Source organism: Melospiza georgiana, chromosome 21, assembly GCF_028018845.1.
Source record: "Melospiza georgiana isolate bMelGeo1 chromosome 21, bMelGeo1.pri, whole genome shotgun sequence".
Classification (NCBI taxonomy): Eukaryota; Metazoa; Chordata; class Aves; order Passeriformes; family Passerellidae; genus Melospiza; species Melospiza georgiana.
The window spans coordinates 107,385-130,751 of NC_080450.1; the positions used below are offsets into that span (position 1 = coordinate 107,385).

Here is a 23,367-nt window from a genome sequence, read left to right on the forward strand (position 1 = left end):
GAAAGAATTGCTCAGAAATAAATATTTAAATCCTTAAAATGCTAAAAAAGACAGAGCTTCCTTCAAGTGAACCCCTAAAAATGAGAGAACAGGGCAATTACCCCCACTGAAACTGATAAAATGGCAAATGAACTGCTTCTGCCCTTTAATTTAATCTCCAAAAATATTGTAAAAAGAATTTCTCCTCAATTTAAATCACTCCAGCAATTAAAAAAGATGCATTTTTCCCCCAATCAAAACCCTTAACATGGAGTGACAGCTGGAGAGGGTTTGCAGGATGTGCTTGGGACTCACAAAGTAGCCTAATGTTGCGGTGGTAGCAGCTTGGGTCTGGGAGGCATCCTGTGTAATGCAGAATTTCCAGCATGCAGCAAGCTGCTCTGGGCCACAGGCCCCTGAACCCCAGTGCCAGCCCCTTCTCCAGTAAGCAAAACTCAGCAGGTTAGGTTCCTGATGGCAGATTTTAGGAGGTGCTTGGCACTGTCAAAGCAGCTCGAATTGGCTCTGGGACCAGCTTGGGTCTGGGAGGCGTGTTTTGCAATGTAGGGGGCCTACATGGACTAATGGGTCCAGGACTCATCACAGCTCCCACTAACAGTTGCTGTGGGAATTTGACAGTTCAGATGTGTCTTTGTCTCTCTCTCCCTCTCTTACTCTGTACTTCCAGTGGCTCAGCTGTCAGTCACTTAAGACATTAACGTCTTACAACTTTTACAGTATGAGGCTTCACAAATACACAGCCTCACACGTGCAGACACTACATGGTTACGTATACAGGCCCTGCAGTGCTCAGCGGTGGTCTGCTTAGAGAAATTCTTCCTCACCCGGAGAGAGAGACAGGAGATCCCAACACTCCTCTCCAGCAAGAATGACATGGTTTTCCCCTGAAATTTGTCACTTCTCAGACTTTGTCCCTGCACCCACCCACCTCCTTCCGCCTTCCCGGTCAAACGGGCACTCCTCGGAACGCAGTGCTGCCGAAGTCTCCACTGCGGTGACTGACGGCATCGTGGACGACGACGCCATACGCACCGGGAAGACTGTGGGCTTCATTCGCCGCCCAGCATGTGGCTGGGACGCGCGATAAGACGGGGCAGGCACTCCCGCCGAGCCGAGCACCAAGAGACCGGCGGGCGGGGGAGCTGGGACGGCATCCGCGCCCCGCCCGCCGCGTGCCCGTCGCTGCGGCAGCGCGCCCCGCCCCCGTCGCTAGGGAAGTGAGGTCAGCAGTATGGTGGCTGGGGGCCGGAGGGGCTGAGGCGCCGGTCGTGTCGGGAATCCGTGTCCATCTTGCACGGGAGGTGCGGCGACGGGCTTGATTCTCTCGCTAGTGTCGAGCGGCGAGACCAAAGCCGCGATGGCATCCGAAACCGTAGGACTGTGAGGCATCAGAACGAGAGCCAGCAGACCGGGCAGAGCAACAGAACCGGGTCGCGGACGAGCCGAGCTGCCGCCATGGAGCTGAGGGTTGGGAACCGGTACCGGCTGGGCCGGAAGATCGGGAGTGGCTCCTTCGGGGATATCTACCTGGGTAAGGAGGATGGCTCGCTGTAGATTTAGCTGGCCGTTTTCTGGCTGTGTGGAGAACATCGAGGGCCTAGCCAGGTCGGGCCAAGTACCTGGGCTAGGGACACAGCAGCAGTAATTTAATATTTCGTTGACATCATGTCCTAATTTGGATGGTGCGGAAATCGGGAATTCTGGTTTACTCGGCTGCCTCTTCTCATTGTTGTCTAGTGACCTTGGGCACCGTTCGAGTCTGTAAAATGGGCATAAGGGTAAAAATCGCTTCCTCTCAAAACAAGGAATGAAAAAACCCAAAATCGCATAAACCCTGAAAACGCCACAACCCATCGCATTCGAAAAAACGTTTCGGGAAGGAAACATACCACGGTTAAATATCGCTGCAGTGGACTAGGAAAAATTGTTGTCAGAAGGATGTTTCCTTCTCCTGTGAGGCCTAAAAAAATTACACAAGTACAAGTGAATAGATTGCAGTAAAAAAAAACTTTAAATCCTGGTAGTTTGGCTAATCCTGTTCCTGACCGTTACTAATCGTGATCGCTGTGCAATTGTAAAATATAAAGGATTGGAATTGTCTTTGCCAATCCATTATTATAGCCCTCTAACATAGCCTACTGCTACTGTTTATGACAAGCACAGGTAGCGGGTGCAAAACATTTTGAAAGCGGATAATACTCTGCATATTTCGCAAACTCTCAAGCCATGTGAAGTGGATTAAATCGAAAGAAATATGAGCATTACGTCCCGCCTGGTAGACACAAGTGTTCTGCTTTTGAAAATGGTGTTAACCTAGAAAAGCAAATCAGGGAAGGGGGAGTTTGCAAGGGTTAAGTTTCATCGACTGCATATTTGTGGAAGATAAAAATAATGTCACTTGCTAGCTTATGTGGTACGCTTGCAGTGCATGCAGTATGACAGGTGGGGGTTGTTTTTCCGTACATCTTGCAGTGCACAGCTGGCATTCCAACATAATTCGTTACCTACAGCTGCTTGTTTACAGCAAATGAAATACTGGTTATCCATAAGACAGATCATATGCTTGATGAAAAATACGCATATTTAACTGAAGGCATGTGGTGGTCTAGAGTCAGAGAATGTGATTCTTCCTCTCTGCAATGCATGTGTAGAAGATTGAAGATGTGACCATAGAAGATTGTGGTAAAGCTAGTGCAAAAATCCTTGTTAGCTTCCACTGGGAATTTGGGGGACAATTAAGACAGCAGTTAAAATCTGAAAAGTCTTAAATGATTTGAGAAATTTAAACTTGACTATTGCTCAGATAAATCAGATTGTATTACAGTATTAATATCAAGTGCAAGGGAAATAAACGTTTATGTGTGACTTTTATCTCTATGAATGCAGCTTACACCAGCGAAGTTGCACAGAAAGTAATAGTTCCCTGTATGCTAGTGTATATATTAATGCCATACTGAATTCTATGCAATAAATCCTCTGGGTTTTACGGGTTTTTTTTATGTCTATATAATTGTCATGGATTTAGTCTCAGGGCTTATTGGAAATGTCATCCCATTTACATGAAGCATGGCTCAGGCATGGAACTAGCCTGGAAGTACATTAATGGAAGATCCTGGTGGCCTTTATTTTTCCAGGGAAAATTACTGTCTTTCAAGAACTGAAGCCTTTTGTAGAGTCCCATTTGCTTTGCTATCCATTATGTGGTAGAACAGATGTTTGAACACTGTGGTTTTTTGTGAAAACGAAATGTGGTCAGTTTTTTATAAAACTCCATTTACTGCTCCGTTGCTCAGACTGTACAGGAGACACCAGTGTCTTAAAATAATTTCTAAAGTTATTTCAGAAGTCAATATTTATATTTAAGTAGACGTGCTTTCTGATAGGCCTCAGTGAATTTGTGGATTATTTCAGTGTACATTCCCAGCTCAGTTTTATGCTTTGAAGATGAAGATTTGACTATTTTTGCCTGTTTCCAGTCCCCAGGTTTTGTCTTAAATGCAGATAACAGGGGTGTTGAATACATGTGAGACTAGAGAGGAACCTCTAGTTAGGCTTTTGAAAGTGGGGATCAGATCGAACTATAGGTGGTGTACTTCACATAATCCTGAACCATGAGATAAAGCAGAAAAGGGCCAAATTCCTGAAGTAGAGAGACTCGGAGATAATGTCCGTGAAGTGTCACATGTTTCCTTTTGCTATTTCCTTTTTTTCTTATAGCTTGTAAGTTGCTTGGCTGTGACAGTGTGTATTTTCTTGACTGTTTCTATTTAAGAATGTCAGTTTCTCCCTACATACTTTGAAAGTGAACAGGTAAGCCTTTTTTGATTCTTAAAACAAGAATTTAATAAGATTTAAAAGAAAGCTTTTGCAGACTGCATATTCTTTAGTCTAGATAAGCTGCCTTCCAGCCAAGTAAAATGAGGTGTCAGGGTACAGCTGGACTATGTTGAGATCTAGGGAAATTGTAGCCTCTATTTCCAAGACATAAGAGGAGGTGATTTGAATTCTTAGTACTTCTTCCATTGGCGGGTCAATTTGCCACGTTCATAAAGATTAATTCTGACCGTTTTTACCACAAACTGAAAGTGGAAAGACATTCCTGAGAAGATACACTTGATTTAGTTTTGTTATTTTTCTGGGGGTTTTTTTGTTTGTTTGTTTTTTTTTTCCAATGGGATAGCAGCAATTTTGGATTCTCATTATACAATAGTTTTCTCTTGTAATCCTAGTCTGTTGGAGAGTGTCTGTAAAGTTTCAGAAGAATTTTTAGGTAATCGTGGCTGAAAGTACTTAATCTCTGTACGTTTGCCATTGAGGAGTAGTTTGTTGATGCTCATTTTGTTTCAGTCTTGGCAAAGGAAATGCATCTTAAAAATATTTTGACCAATGTTTTAATTCTTCTGGTTTTAGGAACTGATATTGCTGCCGGAGAGGAGGTTGCAATAAAGTTGGAATGTGTGAAAACCAAACATCCTCAGCTTCACATCGAGAGTAAAATCTACAAAATGATGCAGGGTGGAGGCAAGCAAACTATTTTCCTTCTTCAGAGATTTTACTGCTTTTACACCTTTGATCTGTCTGCCACCTGACAGTTAATGTTTGGGATCTCTTTTGAGAAATAAGGAGAAGGTGGGAAAGGCAGCAGGGTAGATAAAGAGCAGCATTTTAGTTCTGCAAGGGTTGTAGAGGAACAGTTCTAAATCCATGGCTATCACGCTTCATGATAACCAGTAAGATCCTCCAAAGTTTCTCATGGTTCCCAAAATATTAAAGTGGGAGGACCTTGTGCAATGTGAAACAAAGTTTCATCCCAGAACAGTGCTTTATTTCTGATTCTCATGGATCAGTGAAAGATGGTAACCGCTACTTTGGACCATTTCACCTGACTTGCTTATTATGGTAGCACAATTCTAAACTTTTAGCAATCAGGTTATTTTTTGTTGTACATGTTAGTATTATTTTTGTCTGTGTTACAAATATTTCCTTGCTGGGAGAGTTCAAAGACAAAATGGCACTGGTAGTGGAGAATTGGAATGCAGCAACTTCTTAGCTACTGTGTGTTGCTTTGCTACAGTAACTTGCTCATATATTTTGAAATTCTGGAAATGTAGCATTCCTGTGCAGTACTGGGACCTAAACCCGGTGTAGTTCAGTTTTGTTTGTTTTATAGTCCCTTGAATTCTTCCCAAATGAGGATGTGCTTTGCATGAAGAGTGCATTCCATGCTGTATCTCAAGTACATGCCAAGTAGGGTAATAAGACTTCTAGAAATTGATAATAATATGTATTTGCATTTAGTTACTTTTTAATTCCCTCGTCATTCGGTTGCCACCTGTATGTAACCGAAATAGCCTTCATAGAATATCATGCTTCCTGTAAATTCAGCGAATTACGGCATTTCACACCAAAATGCATAGAATTAACTCTGAGTAAGTCAGAGTTAATCTGAATAAGGCTACCTACATGCTGGTTTATTTCAAAATATTTGAGCATTTCTACTTTTTTTTTTTTTTTTTGTGAAATAAGGTTCCTGACTTCCTCCATAAATTTGGGCTAATTATCACACTGTAAAACTGAATGAATAATGCATCTCATGAACAATGCTACTTTGGTAGAGATTCACCAAACAGCAAATACCATGAAACTGAAGGAAAGACAAGAATATGAAGGAAGGGCAGAAATTCATTGCAAATTTTGATGGAGACAGATATTTCATGGTGATTTTGTAGGCTTTGAAACTAAGTTAATTTCTAAGGCTTTCCTCGTAGTGGGTTGTCAGGGTTTTATTTTCAAACTCCTGATTTGTGCCTTATTGCATCCTAGAGACTACATGAATATTACTCTTGGTAAAATGCTTAGAGTTCAAATCCAACAAAGATGCTCAATACTTTAAGGTTACAAGATAAGCATGAAGACTAGAAGGTTTCTGGGGAAAAGAAAAAAGGCTATTTTTAGACCTCTGTTGCTAGAATTTTGTATAGATTCTGCTAGAAGTTGTCCCACATTTAATTTGGAATGTCTGAACGTAAAATATTAAGCTTTGCTGTAAATGGAAACATTCATGGTAATGACACTCAGAATTAATATTAAGAGCCTTGAAGATTTGTGTGCATCAATTATATAAATCAAAATGTTATACTGAATAAATGATTTATTTTTTCCTAGTGGGTATTCCCACAATTAAGTGGTGTGGAGCTGAAGGGGACTACAATGTTATGGTGATGGAGTTGTTGGGACCGAGTCTTGAAGATCTCTTCAATTTTTGTTCAAGGAAATTTAGTCTCAAGACAGTCCTATTACTTGCTGACCAAATGGTAGGAAATGACTTTGTTACCTTGGGAGTGAAATATGTTGGGATATTGAATTTTTTTGATCATATTCATTTTATTTCTAAAATTTAGAGCTGAATAGGCTGTATTAATAGAGAAAAAAATCAAAAGTAGCTCTGTTTTTGTAAATCCAAACTATCCCATGAAAAGTGATTACCAGTTCTTTAAAAACTGAAACTGCACTGTTTGCAAACCGGGTGTTGCACTGCTTAAAGACTAAGAAATTTCCCCTAGAAAGTTTTTGGAAACAGATTGTCCTGGTTTTGTAAAATACACACGGGCAAAGAGCTGGAAAGGTTTGTCTGTTGTCTTCTAAATTGTTCTTTTTAATTCCCTTACATTTTACAATAGAAAGGGGAGTGGCCTCTTTCATTATTTAGACACCATTTCTAGTGTTTTTGTCAGAAAAAGATGTGTGCTTAGTCTCTTGACAATGGTGGTTTTTTTGTGGTTCTGTATTTAGATTAGTCGAATTGAATATATTCACTCTAAGAACTTCATCCACCGAGATGTGAAGCCAGATAACTTCTTAATGGGCCTGGGGAAGAAAGGCAATCTTGTCTACATAATAGACTTTGGACTAGCAAAGAAGTATCGGGATGCTCGAACTCATCAACATATTCCATATCGTGAAAATAAAAACTTAACGGGAACTGCCCGTTATGCATCCATCAACACTCATCTTGGAATTGGTGAGCTGGGGAAGGCAATAAATAGAAGCTTCAAGAGTGTCGATGCATGTAATCTTAGTGCAAGTCGATGTTGCTTTGTGGAGGCATAGGAGACAGTCCCTATTTTTGACACTAAGACTACAGCATGCATGGCCTTGTATATCTTTATTAAGTGGGATTCAGTCTATATTAGTCTGTTCAGTCTGAGTTTGTAATGCTTGGGAATTAGCACTTTTTAAAAATAACTGTAAGGATAAAAGGCTTTTCTTTTACTGAATGAGTTGGTCATGGGCATAGTAACACTCAGCTCTCTCTTGTTTTTGTAAGGGTTTTTATAACAATCTTGTTGCACAGACTTTTGTTTTGCCAGTAGAAAATGAAACCTAATGAGTTCACTTTTTTATGCTGTTGTAGAGCAATCTCGCAGAGATGACTTGGAGTCCTTGGGCTATGTACTGATGTATTTTAACCTGGGCTCCCTCCCCTGGCAGGGACTGAAAGCAGCAACAAAGAGGCAGAAATACGAACGTATCAGTGAAAAGAAAATGTCTACACCCATTGAGGTTTTGTGTAAAGGATATCCTTGTAAGTTACTCTTCTGTGACACTAGGACTATGTGTTCATTTTTTAGTGGTACATCTCCTTTCCTTATGTTAAATTCTACTACTCTTTTTCACCATCTGTCTCTCTCCTTCTCCTCTTCCCCTTACTTATCTCCCCATGATTTTACCACATGTGTGGTAAAAATACTATGCTGAAGACAGATCTTTTGTGTTCATAGAGCATTTCTAGGGATCCCTTGTCTCAACTGTTAAGTGCCCTCAGGAGGAAGGGTAGCATGGTACCCTGATTTGTGATGTAATTTTTGTGCGCCTGTTGGCTGGATAATTGGCAACAGACAAATAGCATTTTAACAAACTGCCTTTTTCTCTGTCTGTGTGGGTACTGTTTCTTGGATGAATTGGATTGTGTAGTCAGATGCATCTCTTATCTACTTTAGTTGTTTTGCTTGGGAATTATCATCCCAGGTTCATCTGGTTTTGCCTGCTGATGGATTAGAATTTGTGAGAAGCATAAGAAACACTGCTGTATCCTAGCATCATGCCTCAGAGCAGTTCTGTTTCTCAGTTTGTTATTTAGACCTCAACAACAATAAGCCATTTTTGAGTATTGTAAAATGATACTTCAGTTTGTTTTAAAACATAGTTACACTGGCTGTCATCAGAGACTATTTTAATTTCACAAAGAGTTCTGTCTCTTCACCCTCTTGTTACAATGACAAGAACTATAGTTTTTGTTTGGGTTGTGTGAAAATGCATCATTATGTGTTTCAAGTGTTGCTTCATGCATGTTCCTTTACATTCATGAATTACATGTTTTCTCTGGGGTTTACAGGCAGGGAAGACTAATCAGATTCTCTTGTGCCGTTAGTTAGAATTTCTTTCTTAATATAAATTGTTCTGTTATTTCATTTGGGAAAACCTAAAGTCAAAAGCTATTATTTTGATACTGCTGCTTTTCTCTGGTGCACTGAATTCACTACAGTATTCTTTTTTTTTTCCTTTGTAATATTTTGCTTGCCCTTTAAAAAGAAGTGTTCAGACTATTGTAAATTAAAAATGTGGGGTGACTTACCTGGGAGACAAAGCAGACATGAATCTCTGTGTCTTAACAAAGAAAATGCTGTTCCATGTCCCACAATAAATTGTGTTCAATATGTTCCAAGCAAAGTTTTGAAACTTTTCTCCCCCACCCACCAGCTGTTGGTTAAAGAACTGTGTTATTGGGTCCTCTGTGCTGTCGAAAAAATGAGATCTTTGCCCGCTCTGTGATAGAAAAATAATTTCTTTTTCAGGATTGACATGATAGTGTTTCCTGTAGTGAATTTCCAGTATTAAATCATTATTCTTTTTCTTGTGTTAAGAAGAGTCCCTGCTTTTCAGGTTTAGATGTTTTTGACACAGAATTACAAAAAGCCAATGTGAAGCTGTAGATAAAAACCAGGTTTCCTTTAATTACAGCCGAATTTGCCACATACTTGAATTTCTGCCGTTCTTTGCGTTTTGATGACAAGCCGGACTATTCCTATTTAAGGCAATTATTCAGAAACCTTTTTCATCGGCAAGGATTCTCCTATGACTATGTATTTGACTGGAACATGCTGAAGTTTGTGAGTAGCTCACACAGCTTTCTAAAACTTGGAATTTTTAATTGTTCTGGTTGGGTTCTGTTACTGCATTGTTAGTTTTGAGTACCTTAATTGATACTGTAAGATTGTCTTCCATATTTCCTCTTGGCAACTCTACTGTATAGACAGAAAGATCAGGAAATGAGGAGAAAGGCAGGAGATACAGGATCCATTTTATAAGGCTTGGATGACAACTAAATTACAGTTACAAAGCTTTTAATGTGGAAGGCTTCTTAGATCTTTTAGGGCAGTCACCAGGCTAGGTTGTGGAATTACTACTTTCTCCCACTTTGATCTTTATCAAAGGTCGTTTGCAACATTTGAGGAGGTGTCCAGCTGCCGTAACAGTACACGTGTACATTAACATTTTGAAGACTGTCCGAGCAGCTGTATGAACACAATTTACGGCAGTTCTCAAGAAATTTTACCAAAGCAGCTGGTGCCTTCTCAAACTTCAGTTCACACATTGTCCAGTACTTCTTTTTCAGTACTTTTATAAACATACAGTTGTAAAGAGTAATCCCCAAAGTTGTTCACTACTCTTGGCCCCTAGGGTGCAAGCAGAGCAGCTGAAGATGCTGAACGTGAAAGACGGGAACGAGAGGAAAGATTAAGACATACACGAAATCCAGCTGTACGTGGATTACCCTCTACTGCTTCTGGCAGGATAAGAGGAACACAAGATGTAGCTCCTCCTACTCCCCTTACCCCAACTTCACATGCTGGTGAGTAAGCAAGTAGCTGGGTAAGTGCTTTCTTGTAGACTAATTGGCAGTTTGTGTCTGGGCAGAGTTTGGCCTTTTGGTTTGGTTTTTTCTCCCTTGATTTTTAGTAGATTGAAGGTATTTACATATGCTCCTTCCCTGGCAATTGATACTTGTATTTCTATGAAATGTTGAACAGCCTTGATTCCTCGTTTGGTTATGTGGAATTTTTGTGTGCAAACAGTAAGAGTGTAATTTTTACAGTGACTGTGTTAACATGGCATTTCTCATTATGAGAATCTCATACCGTTTTTCTCACAGCCAACACCTCTCCTCGGCCAGTATCCGGTATGGAACGGGAAAGGAAAGTGAGTATGAGATTGCATCGTGGTGCCCCAGTCAATATCTCCTCGTCTGATTTAACAGGCCGACAAGATACCTCTCGCATGTCAACTTCGCAGGTAAAAAAAAAATAAATCTGTGTATTGGAAAAAATGAGGGTGATTTGATAAAGTTAATTTGCCAAAAGAACTTATCAGGTAATTGATGTAATTTCATACTGTTTTTGCAGGTGATGTTCATTCATGTAAATGCTTGACATTTAGCCTGAATAATGTGGGCGTAAAGAAATTTTTATTTTTACCTTGAGAGCAATGAGAGGATGCAAAATTCTAGAGGTGCAGCATTTTAACCTACTGCTATGGGATGTAGCTCCTTGACTCATAGAGTTTCTTATACCTGTTATAAGTGAAGAAGCAGAGTAAGAGACCGTAGTGAATCTTGTTTCTGGATCAGCAGAGCACACAATATTGATGCAGAAAAGGCAAGAAGCATTTGGTGAAGAATAGAAGGTGCAATAGTGAATTAAGAGCACTGCACTACAACACCACGGTTGTAGTGCAGTGTTCTTAATTCAGAGCCCATAAGAGGCCACATATATGGATGCTGGATATGTTGCAGAAGGCTCATTTGAAGAGAATGGCAGGAGGATAATAATGATTCATAGTCGCATTGAAATCATCCTTGCTGCTCACAGTGACTTAGCAAAGAAATTCTAAGAATGTTTCTTTTTAGGGCTAACAGTGTTAAATGTGTTTCTATCCTTCCTCAGCATATTGACAGTCTTGTCCCAAACAGTGTGTGGCTTGACTTTGTACAATTTACTTTCAGTCTTACTTACAAAATGGAAATCAGCCAATCTGTAGACATTCTGCAACATTTCTGGGAAAGCAGTATGTTAGGGGGACTATTGCAGTGACCTAGGGGTTTTTCCATCATGCCTCACTACTGTGCAGGAGCTCCAAGTGCATCATTTTTGCCAGGGACTTGTTCCTTGTTGACAGAGCACATTGAAAAAAATTAACTTGGTTCCTTTTAGCTTCATCATTTAATTGGCAGAGTTAATTACTTTTGGATAGTACATGTTCTTACGTATGAAATCTTACTGCTTGAAAGAACAGTTTTTTAGATGGAGGCCGGGTGGATATGGATATTCAGACTGGACATCCCAATCTAACGAAGACTGAGAGTGAAGTGGGTTGGAGAAACAATTCCATTGTGATAAAAGCCAAGTGGCATTTGGGGTGGCGGGGAGTTTGAGCTGAATGATTTGTTTCACCATGTAGCTGGACAGATACTTATGCTTGCACAAGGGATGAACAGGAACAGAAATGACTGGGCAAGAATAGAGTGTAGGTGAGGTTTTCTGTACTGGCTTTGGTACAAGTTTCACCATCTTGTACTGTTCACTGAACTGCTATTCTTGCCACCAGAAATTCTCACGTTTAAATATTTTTAAATAGTTTGAAAACAAAGGGGAGAATTGTGCATAGTTATGGATCGTGTAAATTTCATAAATACCTGTTAGAAGAATGTAAAGAAGGTGCAACCAGACTGTTTGCAGCAATATCCAGTGAATGGACTATGGAGAGCGGGCACAAATTGAAATACAGGAAATTCCGTTTAAACATACAGAGAAACTTTTTTTTTACTATGAAGGTGGGCAAGGAATGTAACAGGTTGCCCAAAGAAGTTGTGGGGTCTCCCTTTTCCAAATTACTTGGAGCCCAACTGGACATTGTCCTGAGTGTCTTGCTCTAGTTGACTGTGCTTTGGGCAGTGGGATTGGGCTACGTGATTTCCAGGAGTCCTTTTTGACCTTGAATATTATGTGAGGCTGTGATGCAGACTTCTCCCTGAACATTTACTTTAATATAAAGATGGTTTTGTGGCAAAATGTATATGCCAGATCTTTGGCAGTCTGAGCAAATCTCAGATGCTTTGTCTCTGTTAACAGTCACATAAATGAGTTATAGCAGTAACAGACAGAAGTGTAGCAATGCCCCTTGATTGTTTTAGGTGCAAGTACATCTTTAATGTTTTTGCTACGTTTGTGACGCGTCGCTCATTGTGCAGGTGACACTATTGTAAACATTTCAAAATACGAGTAATACAGTTGGTCTTGTAGATCCATTTTGGTTCTGCCTGGCCTGTAGAATGTGAACATTGTGAGAGCAGTGAGCGGTTTTCTGAGTGGTCTTTGGGCTGTTTTCTGAGTGGTCTTTAAACATCCAGATGTGTAATTTGTGATATGGGCCCATAGTACCATCTGGCTTAATGGCACATTCCATACCTGCTCTTTTTAACACTCTGCTCCAAGTACAGGACTGCTTGGTTGACTTCTTTACAGTCTCAAAAGCGGCCTAGTCAGTATCTTCTCTTGAGTTTGTTAGAACTAATAATTCATTGACTGCTGTATTCATTTAGTTCTTAAGACAGTGAACCACTGCTGGTATCTACTCATGGTGAACAAATAACGGTGTGTAACTAGTATAATTTGAACAGATTCCCATGGGCCTGTTGCATTTGGAGGGAAAGAGAGATTTGCAGGGGAAATGAGCTGGATTGGAAGGGACCTTAAAGATCACCTCATTCCAACCTCCCTGCCATGGGCAGAGAACCTTCCAATAGGCCAGGTTACTCAGAACCCCATTCAGCCTGGCCTTGAACATTTCCTGAGATGGGGAGTCCACAACCTATCTAGGCAACCTGGTCTAATGCCTCACTGCCCTTATAGTAAAGAATTTCTTCCTAATAAATAAATCTACCCTCCTTCAGGTTAAGGCCGTTCACCCTTGTCTTGCCACTATGTGCACTTTTACATGCCATGAGAATAGCCCCTCTTTAGCCTTCTTGCAAGCCCCCTTTGGGTACTGCAAGGCTACTCTCAGTTCTCCCCAAAGTCTTCATCTTCTCTTCTCCAGACTAAGCAGCCCCAACTCTCTCCGCCTGTCTTTGTAGGAGAGGTGCTCCAGCACTGTTGTCAACTTGTGGCTCTTCTCTGGACTCATTCTAACATTGTCAGCTTTGTTCTTGTGTTGGGGGCCCCAGAACTGGACACAGTACTCCACGTGGGTCTCACAAGAGCAGAATAGAGGGTAAAAATCCCCTCTCTCAAGTTGCTGGTCACTTTTCTTTTGATGCAGCCCAGGACATAGTTGGCTTTCTGGGCTGCAGGTGCACATTGCTGAGTCATGTTGAGCTTCTAATCTATGAACACACCCAAGTTTTTCTCCCCAGAGCTAATTACGATCCATCCATTCTTCACCCAGCCTGTACTTATGCTTGAGGCTGACCTGATCCACATGCTGGACCTTGCAGTTGACCTTGTTGAACTGCATGCAGCTCCCAAAGACCCACTTCTCAAGCTTGTTAAGGTCTCTTTGGATGGCATCCTTTTCCCTACAGCCGGTTGACTGCACCACACAGCTTGTTGTTGTCAGCACATTTGGTGAGGGTACGCTTGTTTCCACTGTCCATGTTGCTGACAAAGATTTTGAACCGCGCTGGTCCCAATACTGAGGGACAAACACCACTCATCGCTGTTTTCCACTTGGACATTGAGCTCACTGACCACAATTCTTTGAGTGCAACCATCCAGCCAGTTCCTTATCCACCAAGTGGTCCATGTGTCAAATCTGTGTCTCTGCAGTTTAGAGACAGGGATGTCATGCAACACAGCATCCAGTGCTCTGAACAAGTTCGGCTGGGTGATACATGTGGCTCTTCTCTCATCCACCACTGCTTAGCCACACTGTAAAAAGTCCCCAAATTTGTTGGAGTCAATTCAGCTTTTGTGAAGCTATGTTGTCTAACACCAGTCACCTCCTTATTTTCCATGTGCTTTAACATAGTTTCCAAGAAGATCTGTTACATGACTTTGCCAGGCACTGAGGTGTGACATATTTCCCTTTATAAAACTGGGGGTTATGGTTTCCCCTTTCCAGTCAGAGGGAACTACACTGGACTGCCATGACATCTCAAATATGATGGATAGTGGTGTAGCCATTTACTCGGCCTGATCTCTCAGAACCTGTGGATGGACATGTGTCATCAGGTCCCACAGACTTGTGCATTTTCAGGTTCTTTAAACAGTCCCAAAGCCAGTCATCTTCCGCAGTGGATGGTTTTCATTTTCCCAATCCCTGCCTTCATCTTCTGCAACTTGAGTGGTGTGGCTGAAACACTTTACTTAGACTATAGCTTATAACACTACTGCTTGAGCTTGCTAGAGAAAATTCACTTTTCATTTTCCCAGTTGTCACTCTCTTGCAGGCAGGATGGTGCAAGTTGTAGGCGTTGATAGCTTATGCTCTTTACAGTTTTCATAATACTAAAGTAGCTCTTCTGTAATCAGAATTTATCCTTTGATGTTAGCCAGGTCAGTAGTTATAGCCATGAGTTTTCCATTATCTGTATACCTTGTTCTTAGGAAAACCTCAAGTATTTGAGACATTAGTTTTGTTATTTCATTTACTTTATGCTTTGGTTTGGTAATGCAACAGTGCATCTGTAATCTCCACCTCTATTTATCTAAAGGACAGGTTGCTGCTTGTTAAATTCTGGACAATGAAATGTACAGATGTTATTCAGACAAGGAAAGCTACTAGCCTCTAAGTAGAGTTCTTAAAGATGACTACTCCACGTGTTTATCTTTCTTTTTTCCAAACTGAATTCTGATCAAATAAGACTGAAACTGAAAAACTAAGGCTGTGAATGCAAATAATAGGAACCAGAGTTCTCTTAGGAAAAGGAGGCATTCTCAGAGAAATTTGATAATAGGAACTGCAGTTCTATTACGAAAACTAGGCATTCTCAGAGAAATTTAATGCTCATGGAAAAATGGTAATTGCTAAGCATAGCAAAATAGATGTCATTGCCGGCATCCAAGATAGTGTCTGCATAGCACCTAAGTCATTCTTCTCAAAAAAGACATGCAGTTTCTAACACTAAGTAACAAGCATTTATTGAAGTACTGCTGTGTGTTATGAAGTGGTTCGTGAAATTTAAGTGTTTCTAATGAAACTATGTAAATTCTATGGCACATGTAATTCAGTACTTTTCTGGATTCTATGAAGTGAATGCAACAGCAGAAAACCTGCAAGTTGTGAGTTCACAGTGATAAACATCAGTGGGAGCTGAGTGGTCGAGCACAGTCCATTCAAATGTGTATTCCTGAAGTACTCCAAATTCTGGTTAGGATGAAGAAGTGGAGGCTGTTTTCCTGTATGGGGGAGCTGTATCTGTGGTAAGTAATGACTAAGGAGGCAGATGTAATGTTGGAGAAGTTAGTGTGGTTTCCGTAATGAAAAGGCACAATTTCCTCCTATGTATGATACAGTAATGAACAGAGGTGGACATGTTATTTTGTGTCATTAGTTAGATGGATTGGGAGAACAGATTGTACAGTGTAAGAGTTTCAAATCTACTTCTTTCAGTTTGTACTGAAAGCTAAGAAAGTGTCATGAGGGAGTTGGTGTGGTGTTTGAGACCAAATGATTTTAACAGGAATTAATGTTTAAGGAGAAAATATGTGAAGAACCTATCACATAAAATTAAAACCACTCACAAGTAAAGAAAGGCAAAATAGAGGTCTAAGTGAAAGTAGTTACCTACTGAAACAACTTCTAAAATAAGTAGATCATCTCTCCTCCTTTGCATAGAGACTCGATTCATTTCTAAGTGGTGTGTTCAAGTTTAAAGCAAACCTAAATTTCAGCTCTGTGTGCAGTGTGTTAGACAGAAAATCATACCAACTGTTAAAAGATTCATCTGCTCCTGAACACTGAGTTGTTCCCTAAGTCTCCTTTACACAAAGTTTTTAAACATTAAGAGGTGTAATAAAGGAGGTAGTAAATGAGGTAATGAGTATTCTGGTAAAAACTACTTTGAATCAGTTCTGCTCGTCCACGTGCACAGACTGAATCCTGAAAGCATGATCATCTCAAGAGTCTAGTTATGGGTGAGTAGTCTTCATTTCCTTCAACGAAAGGTTCAGTCTGACTGCTCATGGTTACACAGTAAGTTGTTTAATATTTTTTTTCTTGAATGTAACATGTTCAGCACCCAACAGTCAAAGCTGTGGCAAATTCCAATTGGTAATAGAGGTATTCTCTGTAGTTGAAAGGAAAGATTGAAGTGCTGCACAAAGAAATATTTGATTATGGCTCTTTGATAGAAGAAGGTTTTAAAAGACTGTAGCCAACACTGGCATTGAATAACTTAAGTGTTGTGCCATACTTCAAGTGCTTCTTCATTTTTCATTTCTGTATCCACAAATCTTTCTCCACCCATCTTAATAGGCATCATACTCTGTGTTGTTCTTCTGACCCTGTCAGCTTCCTTTGAGGATTAATGATTTGTTTCTTTTACGCACCTCTTAATATGATGGAAATGTCTTATAGAAGTCTGAAATCAGAGCTTCTCAAAAGATAGAGTTGCTACTGCAAGTTCAGGTTGGATTTTTATTAAGACATCTTTATATATTGGGGCAGTAGAACTGTTAAAAATTGCTGTCTTTTCCCCTACCTCAGAATAGCATTCCTTTCGAACACCATGGCAAGTAGCTGCTCGTCTCCTTTCGTTGGAAGGCAGCACTGGGTGAGTGCTTCTCATTCGACACCAAAACATTGTATGGGATGGGGAAAAAACTCTTTGGAAACATCCGACTTTGCTTCTTCTACTCATGTGATCTCATATTGTATCTGTGCCTTCTGGTCAGATGCTTGATGAAGCACTGATTTTTCTCTAACTTAAAAGCAAATGTCTTTCCAAAAGCTGAGTTACTACTGCTGTTCCACTTGGACTTTTAAGCAGAGTTGACAATAATGTGACTTTAAAAGGTCCCTAAAATTGTTCAAGTATCAACAATAAAGTAAAATAACCAAGTCAAAATATTAGCTGTATGAGAATTACGTGTCTTTCCAAGGATATTGATGCAGCAGTATGTCATCCATTAAAAAACAGATCTGCTTCAGAATCATAAAAGCAAAATTACCTGTATGAAGACTCAATTGACAGTATTGCTCAAATGAGGCTCTGTCTTGTCTTTTCATTAATGGAATGTTCTACTACAGCCATGTCCATTTTTCACTGTTTTATATTCTTCTCCATGCCTTATGAACTCTCATTTTAAAAAACTCAGATCTGTTCAGATCTATATTTAAAACAAACGTTCACATACTAACAGGAATAGTTGACCATGAGCATCTCAGAGGTAGGCAGACTTGAATTTAGATATTACCAAGTCCTTTCCACTGTTCAGTGCAGTAGAAGTCTCTGCCTTTCTGTGTGCAGCTTTTGGCTTTTTAGTCTGTTCTGCTTTTGGCAATAATAGGTTTCATATGAGAAATAACAGCTTTCAGTTGGAATCTGAACCTTAGTGGCTGAGGGATACTTTTCTTAAGTATTTCAAGAGCTTCTTTGATTTGCTATATATTAAAAAAAAAGCTGTGAGATTTTTCTGTTCCTTAATAAATTGTTGTGTAACTCTTGTCTGCTGTCTCACTTTCTCTATAAAGCTTAAGCTTGCATTAATCCTGTATCTCTAGTTGGTGAAGAGTCCTGCTATTTCTCTTCTGTTTTCTCCTTCTGCTTTGTGTGCTTGGCTGACTCTGCACAACCTGCTTCTCAAACATTGTATATCATTAAAAAGATCCAACTGTAAATGACAGCTTAGCACTTTAAAGACCAGTTATCAGATCTTAGTAAAAAAATAGATGTTACAAAAAATGCAAAAAAGTAAACCTAAAGCTTTGCATTGAAAAGCCTGTATGCAGGAAACATGCACATTCGGGTCTAGTCTGGTATGTGGCTACATTGGTTGGCCTATACTGTATGCCTTAGTATTTGTAGTTGTTCACAACTGAAACGAATACTGAATACCGATCCAGCTACTTAGATGTTTCTTGCTTCTTAAATTGCGGAGATGTATAGTTTTTCACTTTCACGGTGAAAGTGGTAAGAAATAATGCTACGCTTACTTCAGTAGGTCAAGCTATGGAAATACAAGAGGTATCTTTTAACACAGTGTCCCATGGACAGAGAAAAGCTATTGAAAATAATGAATTTATTTTTTACCTTCTTAATATTTTTAAAAAATTAATTATCCATTGAGTCTATTAATGTGCGTTGATAGTGTTTTGATCTGGTTGGTTCGTTCTTCTGCACATGTTTATGCTCTGTCTAATTTTCTTCAAAACATGCCCTCTGACTGGAAAGGTGAATTTTCCATGTTAACTTCTAATAAAAGAGGAAAATGGTAGGGAACTTTGTGTAGCTATAGGTGGATGTGAAACATTATATTCCTCACTGAATTTTAAATTCACACACTTATATTTTGGCAGTTGATAGTTTAGAAGTACATTGCAAGACACTTGTATGTTAAGTGGAAGGATATGTGCTGATGTTGTCTTGTTTTTTGGCTTTGGTAGATTCCTGCTCGGGTTACTACCAGTGTTCTCCAGTCTGCTGTGCACCGGTGAAAATTATTTTGCCATGGAGGGCAGATAATGCATGGCTGATCTCCCATGTTACCAATGGCTTTACTAGCAAATATACCCTAAACTAGAGCGGAAATTGGAGTTCTCCATGTGACCTAAAAAGCTCTTGGAGGAACATGCAGAGACTCCAGCAGCTGCCATTACAGGACGCTTTTGCCAGAAACCCAATGACCTTAAGAGAACCCTGTGGTAACAGGGCTGGAAAAGAAAGATGGTTTACAGAGTTCACCGCCTGTTACTGGATGGCCATTTCAGTTTTCCCTCCACAGGCGGCAGACTTTACTCCCTTTTTATTATTCTACTGTAACTATAAATCTTTTACTTGGTTTAAGAAAGTTTTTTGTATCATTTTGCTAAAATTATTGGCTTACTTCTCTGTAAAGAACTCTTGCTTTTGTCTGATTTAAAAATGTAGAGTATAAACAAACCTGAACTAAAGATAATGACTTGAAATTTCTTGTTTAAAAGATTAGTCTGCCAGGGAACATGTAAATGAATCAAAACCATCTGCTGTTATTTAAATTGTTTACTTTCACGTATTGTCCCATTCTGAGTTGGTTTTTTCATGAAGATTTTAAAACTGTTAGAAGTTTATTTTACTGTTTGCTGTCTTCATTCACACTGGACATTTAACTTTCTGTGTAGCACAAATGAATTTTTTAATACTCATTGTGTTTCATAGAAGAGGATAACTAAATACCCTGCAGGAGAGTCTTAAGTATAGTAGAGATTGTAATGATGAATTTCTTTTTTTGTAAAGAACATTAAGAACAAAGTAAAAGACTGACACTTGAGGGATTTAGAATTAGAAAGCTTGTTCTGTCTTTCTGCTTAGTTTGGGTGAATGGATACTTTCAAACATTGTTTTTACTCAGAAAATTTTGTTTCTTCTCTGCTGAGGCTGATTAGCTTGGAGACTGTTACAAGTGCAAAATAGACATTGCTGCTGAATCTTCAGAGAATTTGCATGTTTCATTCAGTATCCACATGTTTATAAATAAATACAGTGATTTAGGCCTTCTGTTACATGCCAAGACTCAAAAAAGGAATTCTTATACCAAAAAAAAAACAAAAACTAAACACCCTCACAAACATAGTAACCTATTCTTGCCATAAAATCTTGAGAATTTTTACAATTCAGATGCATATCATATTTAATTCTTAAGTATATTTAACCTGAGAATGCCCAGAGTAATTTAGCTAGGCATGAATGACTAAACATGCTCAGGTTGTTGCAGGTATTGTTGGCTCCTGTTGGTTATGAAATATGGGAAATTCTTCATACTGTCTGTTACTGTAAATGGTCTTGTAAAAGTACGTGTTCTGTCCTTACGGTACTTGGAACAGTACCAGAACTCTTTATGACTGAAATTATGGGAAGTTCTGTGCTGGAAGGTATGTACAGAGATTTTGTTTGAACAGTTAGGTATTTTGAGAAATGGAGACAATTTTTAAAGGTATATTGGTCTGTAGATTTTTATGAAGAGTAGTTTTTATTTTTTGGGTGTTTACAAATTCTTTTTTGCCCCTCTCAAAAGTCCCCGTAACAAGAATTATCATTCTTCTTTGGATGCTTTCATAACATTAGCTATTTGCTTGTGTGTACTCTGGGTCAGACTGGGGAAATGTGTGTTTGGGGAGAGTATAGTGGAAAAGTGCAAGAATTTGATTGATTGGTAAGTTTGCATAAGAGAGTTATTTCCTCAGTTACGATAGACTTCGGTATTTTAGGCATGTGCACTACCATTTGAGCAGTTTTACACTTCACTGTGCTTTTCTTGTAAATACCTGTGGTTAATAGTGTAGTGTTTGAGGGACTGAAAAAAACAGCCTTTTTATTTCCTATGTATCTGGACCATTAGATTGCTGTACTATACTTAAAAGTTGACTGCAGATTTCTAGAATTGTACTCACTTGTGGGCAGTTTTTGTCCTCATAATAGCTAAATTCCATCATGCAGAAAATAGTTGGACTGTCTGTATAAACCTGTGTACAAACCAGTATCTCAAAGCACTTCATTTGTACTACCACTGTATTTGTGTAACTTAACAGTTGTGTAAATACATTCATAATAACTTCTGTTCTTCTTGGTGTAACTTACTGACTTGCAATGAATCTTCACCATTTACCTGATGCAACTCTTTTCTTTTTTCTCTTTTCTTCCTTTTTTTCTTCTCTTTTCTCATTTCTCTCTTCTTTTTTCTTTTTTTCAAGGGATTTCTGTACTTGCAAAGAATATTGTCAGTTGCAAACATTTGAAGATACTGTCTTGGTAGCAAAACTTTCAGTGAAAGAGTTTGGTAGTTATGATCCTGGGGTGTACAGGAAGAAAGAGAAAGCATTAATTACTTTGCTCACAGAAAGCATACCTTTTTGCCAATTTAAAGGTAAATGTTCTTGTTTGGATACTTCTTTTTTTTCCAGAAGTTTTTAATTTTGTACAAAAGCTTTTGCGTATCAAGTAATGCAGGGTATTGATAAGAAAGTCTAGTAGGGGAATTGAGATTAGATCAGTTATGGTAGCTAAGATAAAGGCAAGAAAAATAGTGAGCTGTACTCACAGTGGTGCCCTGTATAATAAAATTCCAGATTTTGCTATGTGATTCTCAAAAGTCTATTATAACGTGAGGGTAGGCGCACCTTCAGGAACCCTCTGTATTTTCTTATTTTCAGACCTTTAGAAGTTGGAAGGATATTTTAATTTCTTCTCATGGTTTTCACTTAAAATTGTGTATATGCTTTTATATGGAAAATACCACCTGTGCCGCTGTTTTACATAATCTTGAGTGGTTACAGAGTCCTTGAGTTTTTGTGGTACAAGTACTTTAAAAAAAAAAAAGAAAATAAATCCTCTGCTTTAAGAGAGCTATTAAGAGAAAACATTTGAGTCCATGTATTCCATGTTAGCTTCATGAAAATATTCAAAGTACTCTTTGGAGGAAGGCATGTTGATGAAGTCATAGTTTCCAGTAGGAAAAATGTTATGAGCATAACTACTTATCTTTGTTTCCTCATGTCCCAGACCCTTGAGTATAGCATTGGCTAGAGGAGCATACATGTTGATTTCAAAAATATTTAGTTTCTCTTTTAAAATAATTAAGTAAAAAGGTGTTGATTTTGTTCTTTGACTTTTGCTTTACAAGAGGTGCACTTTGTGTACAAAATACCAAATTAAAACAAACAATGCTACTGTTTTTTTAATTGTGCTGGGCCATCTGTTCAGAAATCAAAATTTAAGCTTTGAGATTGTGAGCAAGTGTAATCCATCATGAACTTAATCCTACAGCAGCTTCTAAAATTCACTGGATGAGTTAGGTCAATAATAAAAAGGTTTTACTGTGAAAGAATGCGGTATTTTGTTATTAAAAACAGTATGTTTCCCTTTGATTCATTCAAGTGACAGGTATTGATTTTACATGCATATGTGTAGATTTAAGTGACTGTCTGAACCTGAATTGGTATAGACTATGTGTATTGTTCAATACTTTTGTGCAAGGAGAGTGCTCAGAGGCCTGGTCTTCAGTAAGAATCTGTTTCACAGCCAAATCATACCGACCTTTTCAGCAGATATTTGCACAGTATTAACACTTTACAACTTCTTAGATGTTGGTGGGTTTTTTTCCTTGCTTAATATTATTAAGACTAGTATGGTTTGGTTCTTCTGTCAAAACCATTATATGCTTCAGGCAGAGGGATAGTAGAAAATGAGCGGAGAACTGTACATACAGAATCTACAAAAATATGCCTAAAATGTTCTTTGTTAATCACATTTTGGGCAGTTCTTGATTCAAAATGCTTAAGGTATAGGTCTGAGATATATATGTATGCCTAATGGACAAAGAGAAATATGAAAAAGGGGAAAATGTCGCAGATCATCTTAAATTATTAAGCCCTAGTCTACAGTGTCTTTACCGTGACCAATCCAGGATGTTTGGGATGGGATGTGGAACAAGAATTCATTTGGTACATTATACACTAAAAAGAAAATACTTAGTCCTGAGCACTACAAGAAAAAAAAAATTGTTCAGTTACGGTCCTCAGCTTGGTTCGGACCTGCAAGCGTTGCAGGCACTAAGGCAGGACACAGCTTCTGGTATTTCCCTTAATTCTTAAGGAAAGGATAAACCAGGGTAATTTGAGGTCATGCACGGGTCTTTTTCTTAGATGACCCCAAAGAGCAAATGTTTCTCTGCTCTCACGGCCAAAAAAATTGTATTTTGTTTGTCTGACACGTCATCAATCGATCTTAAGGCACGTTTTTCAACAAGACTCAGAAGGTCTTTTGCTGTTTAAGAGTTTTAAATACTAAAATCTGGATATACTTTTTCATTGGGTTCAGAGTTTTATTTTGAAAGGTTTTAAACTGTTGAAAGAGTAGTAAATGAAAAGTCAGAAGAGCAAAAGCTATCCTTTCTTAATGCTCTGAAGTATTCATCTGGGAGCAGTGAGGAAGGCTGCCAGCTGAAATATTGCTGACATGATGAAGCAAATACGGAGCTCAGTCAAGGAAATAACAGTGTATATCTAGAGGTAAGTAGCTTTTTACTCTGTATCTTAATTTGCCATACATTCTCAGACAAATACAGGACTGCTGATCTCACTGACTGTGTCACTAGCAAAATGCGTTTAAGAGCA

The 23,367-nt window shown here is 39.0% G+C and overlaps 1 protein-coding gene across 2 annotated transcripts; it reads left to right on the top strand.

Moving 5' to 3' along the window:
- Window positions 1-1,230: 1,230 nt before the first annotated feature.
- On the top strand, window positions 1,231-22,071 carry CSNK1D (casein kinase 1 delta). Of its 2 annotated transcripts, XM_058038646.1 has the most exons (10): window positions 1,368-1,531; window positions 4,411-4,521; window positions 6,166-6,314; window positions 6,793-7,021; window positions 7,415-7,585; window positions 9,022-9,170; window positions 9,742-9,913; window positions 10,214-10,353; window positions 16,765-16,831; window positions 18,664-22,071. In XM_058038646.1, the coding sequence occupies exons 1-9, from the start codon at window positions 1,456-1,458 to the stop codon at window positions 16,795-16,797; spliced, it is 1,230 nt and encodes a 409-aa protein (XP_057894629.1). In that variant the 5' UTR covers window positions 1,368-1,455; the 3' UTR covers window positions 16,798-16,831; window positions 18,664-22,071. The 2 variants fall into 2 exon arrangements, with proteins under 2 accessions (XP_057894630.1, XP_057894629.1); XM_058038647.1 differs by lacking the exon at window positions 16,765-16,831 and having other exon boundaries at window positions 1,231-1,531.
- The last annotated feature ends 1,296 nt before the right edge of the window (window positions 22,072-23,367 follow it).

Excerpts from the sequence above, each read along its gene's own strand:
- CSNK1D (XM_058038647.1), top strand. The coding sequence starts at position 1,456 with ATGGAGCTGAGGGTTGGGAACCGGTACCGGCTGGGCCGGAAGATCGGG. Across the intron at positions 7,586-9,021 it reads TTTGTGTAAAGGATATCCTT|CCGAATTTGCCACATACTTG; the intron begins GTAAGTTACTCT and ends CTTTAATTACAG. Across the intron at positions 9,914-10,213 it reads TACCCCAACTTCACATGCTG|CCAACACCTCTCCTCGGCCA; the intron begins GTGAGTAAGCAA and ends TTTTTCTCACAG.